The sequence below is a fragment of the Sapajus apella genome, unplaced genomic scaffold (assembly GCF_009761245.1).
Source record: "Sapajus apella isolate SASKATOON/1434 unplaced genomic scaffold, GSC_monkey_1.0 scaffold181, whole genome shotgun sequence".
Lineage (NCBI taxonomy): Eukaryota > Metazoa > Chordata > Mammalia > Primates > Cebidae > Sapajus > Sapajus apella.
This window is the reverse complement of record NW_022437121.1, coordinates 912,607-915,977: the sequence shown is the minus strand read 5'-3', so window position 1 is coordinate 915,977 and position 3,371 is coordinate 912,607. Positions and strand designations below refer to the sequence as shown.

General features: G+C 70.0%; 1 protein-coding gene across 1 annotated transcript; it reads right to left on the bottom strand.

The window, feature by feature from the left end:
• Positions 1 to 497: 497 nt before the first annotated feature.
• On the bottom strand, positions 498 to 3,124 carry ASCL2 (achaete-scute family bHLH transcription factor 2). Its single transcript, XM_032268403.1, has 2 exons — positions 1,729 to 3,124; positions 498 to 1,097 (listed from the first exon to the last, which is right to left on the bottom strand). The coding sequence occupies exon 1, from the start codon at positions 2,326 to 2,328 to the stop codon at positions 1,747 to 1,749; it is 582 nt and encodes a 193-aa protein (XP_032124294.1). The 5' UTR covers positions 2,329 to 3,124; the 3' UTR covers positions 498 to 1,097; positions 1,729 to 1,746.
• Positions 3,125 to 3,371: the final 247 nt, after the last annotated feature.

The window sequence follows — 3,371 nt, the reverse complement described above, 5'->3', positions numbered from 1 at the left end:
AAAACCCAAAGCCAGTGAGGGGGCAGCCTCCAGCCACCTCTCACTAACTTCCCCAGAGGCCCCTAAGGTGGTCTGGTCAGTTCCATTTGCAAGTTAGGCCACTTGCCCGGGGCTGCCCACCTTCAATGGCAGTGGAGCTCTGAGCAGCGGCCCGCCGGGGAGCTCACGCCCTCAGCCCCACAGCCGGTGCTCTCTGGTCAGACCACCTCAGACTGGACCCACACCCAGCACTTACCCCAGCCCCGGGGGTGGCTCAGCAGCCTCCAGACTTCAGCTTCCAAGCCAGCAAGTAGCCCTGCCTGGCCCACCCACCAGCCACCACCTGCTGCAGGACGTCCCCAGCCTCACAAGGTGTCCCAGTGGCTCCGCTATCAGCGGCCTGGCTGGACTCCAGATCTCACCCCAGACCCACCGTACAGAGGAGGGGGCGGGGTTCAGGGAGTAGTGACCACATTGGTCTGGCCGTCACCTGAGAAGTAGGTGACAGGAGCCACAGGTAAACAGAGCTGACTGATTTATAAAGTTCATGCTCCTTAAAGAGGCTTCTACAGAAAAGAGCAGCACCGCCCACAAATCAACCCCAGGTGGGGCAGTAATGGGGGCCTCATGCCAAGGACCCCGCCCCTCAGGGGCTGCTCGTGTCCAGGCCTTGGCCAGCATGGAAAACTCCAGAGAGTGGGGGGCGGGGGTCCAGATCATCTTTATTGTGCCCCAAGTCAAGGGATCTTTGTACAAAAATAGGTCTCCATTTGCCAGCACTGACCCTCCAGCAGCTCCAGCTAATGTGCAGAAAAAAGATTCTCTGTGCCCGGATACAATCCGCTCTCCGGAAAAATCTCCACGTGCGGTGCCCCCACCCCACTGCAGTCCAGAAGCTGTGGGCAGGGGCGACGTCGGAGGAAGCCGCCAGCCCTCATGGGGCCAGCTACAGGCCCGGTTCCACCCGGGCATTGGTCAGGCTGGGCCGGACGGGCGACAAGGCGTCGGCCGGGAGAGGAGGGTCCCCGGCTCGCTGGGGGAGGAGCGCGGGCCGGTCCACCTGGCGGGCTCCTGGGCGATGAGCGCGCCGGTCGCTCGCTGGGCTTCCAGGGCTGAGGCTGCAAGGGGAAGGTGGGGAACCGAACGCGCGTCAACGCGAGCGCCGACCGGGACAGACCCCGCCCGCCGGGGCCGGCCCCGCCCCCACCTCCCCCCAGCGAAGTCGGCAGTTTCGTTTGCTCGGTCGGCTTTGGAGTCCCGAGTCCGTGGGTGCCGCGGCTCGGTCTGAGACAGGGCGGGGGCGGGGCGGGGCGGGCACTCGCAGCCGCGGTGAGTCAGGGCTCCGCGCCCGCCGCGCCCGCCGACTCATTTCTGCCGCCCCGGGCCGGGAGCGCGATTTGCAATGCAAAGTCACCCCGCCCCCAGCACCCCAATCTGCCCCGAGAACCGCCAGCACTCGAGACCTCAACCGCCCGACGGCCGCTCCCCTCCCCTCGCCTCCCCTCCCTCGGCGGCGGCGGGGCCGCGAGGGGAAGTTTTGCAATCCCGGACAAACAAACGCCGGTCTTGCACAGGCTTGAAAAAGGCTGGGGAAAATGAAGAGTGAGCGAAATCGAAGCCCTCGCTCGGGCCTGGCGCTCGGCTCCCCGGGCTCTTGGGGGCGCGACCCGCCGGGCCTGCCCACCCCGCCCCACCCGGTCCCTGCACCCCGGCCCCGGCCCTCCCTCCTCCCCGCCGCCCGGCCGTTACCTCCTTGGTCGAGGGCGCTCAGTAGCCCCCTAGCCAGCTGGAGAAGTCGAGCAGCTCGCGCTCCGCGGGGCTCAGCGCGCCCTCGCAGCCGCTGTCGTCCGACGAGTAGGCGGAACGCGGGGAGCCGGGCTCCGAGCTGCCCCCGCGGCCCGGGGACGAAGACGCGCGGGAGGGCGAGGCGGCCACTGAGGTGGGCCCAGGCGGTCCGCGGGGCGCAGACGGCCGCACGGCCGGCGCCAGCAGCCCTCCGGCCAGCACGTTGCGCACCGCGTCGTGCTCGGCCAGCAGGCGCTGCAGCGCGCGGATGTACTCCACGGCCGAGCGCAGCGTCTCCACCTTGCTCAGCTTCTTGCTGGCGCCGCCGTGCGGCACGTGCTGCCGCAGCGCCTGGAAGCCCAAGTTCACCAGCTTCACGCGGTTGCGCTCGCGCTCATTGCGCCGCGCCACGGCCGCCGCGCCGCCCCCGGTCTCCGCGTTGGCGGGGCGCCGCCGCCGGCTGCAGCGCAACAGTTCCGGGGACGCGGGTCTCCGCCGGGCGGCGCAGCCGACAGGGACGCGGGGCGCAGGGGGCGCGGGCCCGGGCAGTGCGCCGCCGTCCATCGCGCCCGCATCCACCCGACCGCTCCGGGTCCCGGCGCGCCGCAGGAAGGTGCAGACAGAGGAACCGGAGTCGGTGGTGAAAACGGTGGCGCCCCCAGGGGGCTTCTGCCACGGCGCCGCCGAGCAACTTCCCGGGGCACGCGTCCTAGGTCCTTTGGAGTCAGGGGACAAGACGCCGAGTGGTGGCGGGCTGTACGCGCCAAGGAGCGTGGGACGCTCGTGTCCCGCGCGTGCGGCCGGACTCTCCCCAGTCTCCGCAGGCGCGGCGCAGGCGGCTCGTTTTTAAATGTATAGATAACCCTCCTCCGCGCCGCGGCCGCCGCCTTTCTCACGCCCTCCTTCCTTCGCCTCGCCCTCCTGCCACGCTTCGCCCTCCCCCTCGTGCGATGACATTCTGTAAAGCCCAAAGCGTGCGCGTGTTCCCCTAGCCCATCCCCCGGGCGCAGGCCACAGATCCCCAGTGCGCTCAGCTGGCGAAATCTGCGAGTCCCCGGTGCGCCCCCTGCTCCCGGCAGATCCTCGGTGCGCCCCCAAAGCAAGGTATGCAGGTGCAGGCACCTTCCCGTACCCCCACCTTACCCCCCGCTCTCAGCCCGCAAGTCCCAATAGCCGCCAGCCCTCCGCACGCGCAGCGCGCTCTGTGGGAGGGAAGGCGTGGCCCTGGCGACAGCTCGGCTGTACCTGCGGCGCGCTAGACCCCCGAGGGCAGCACGCGCCGCGCAGCCCACACCCGCGCCCCGCCCTCCTGGGGCCGAGGAGGCGGGGGCCAGGGTCTCAGCCAATCGTGGGCCACCCGTTTGGCCAATCGCGCAGGGCGGGGCCCCACGGCCGGCCCCAAGGAGGAAGCGCGTACGCGCGGCGCGTGTCTCGCGGGGAGCACCGCTAACAAAGCTGGGTGCCCGCTCGGCCCCGCCCTGCTCCTCGTCCCCGTGACTGGGCTGTGCGCGCTGCCCCCAAGCACACCTGTGTCCCGAGCGCGCCCCCACCTGTGCATTAGTCTACTGGGAATGGGGGTGAACTGAGCCTTACTTCGGGCGGGGCGG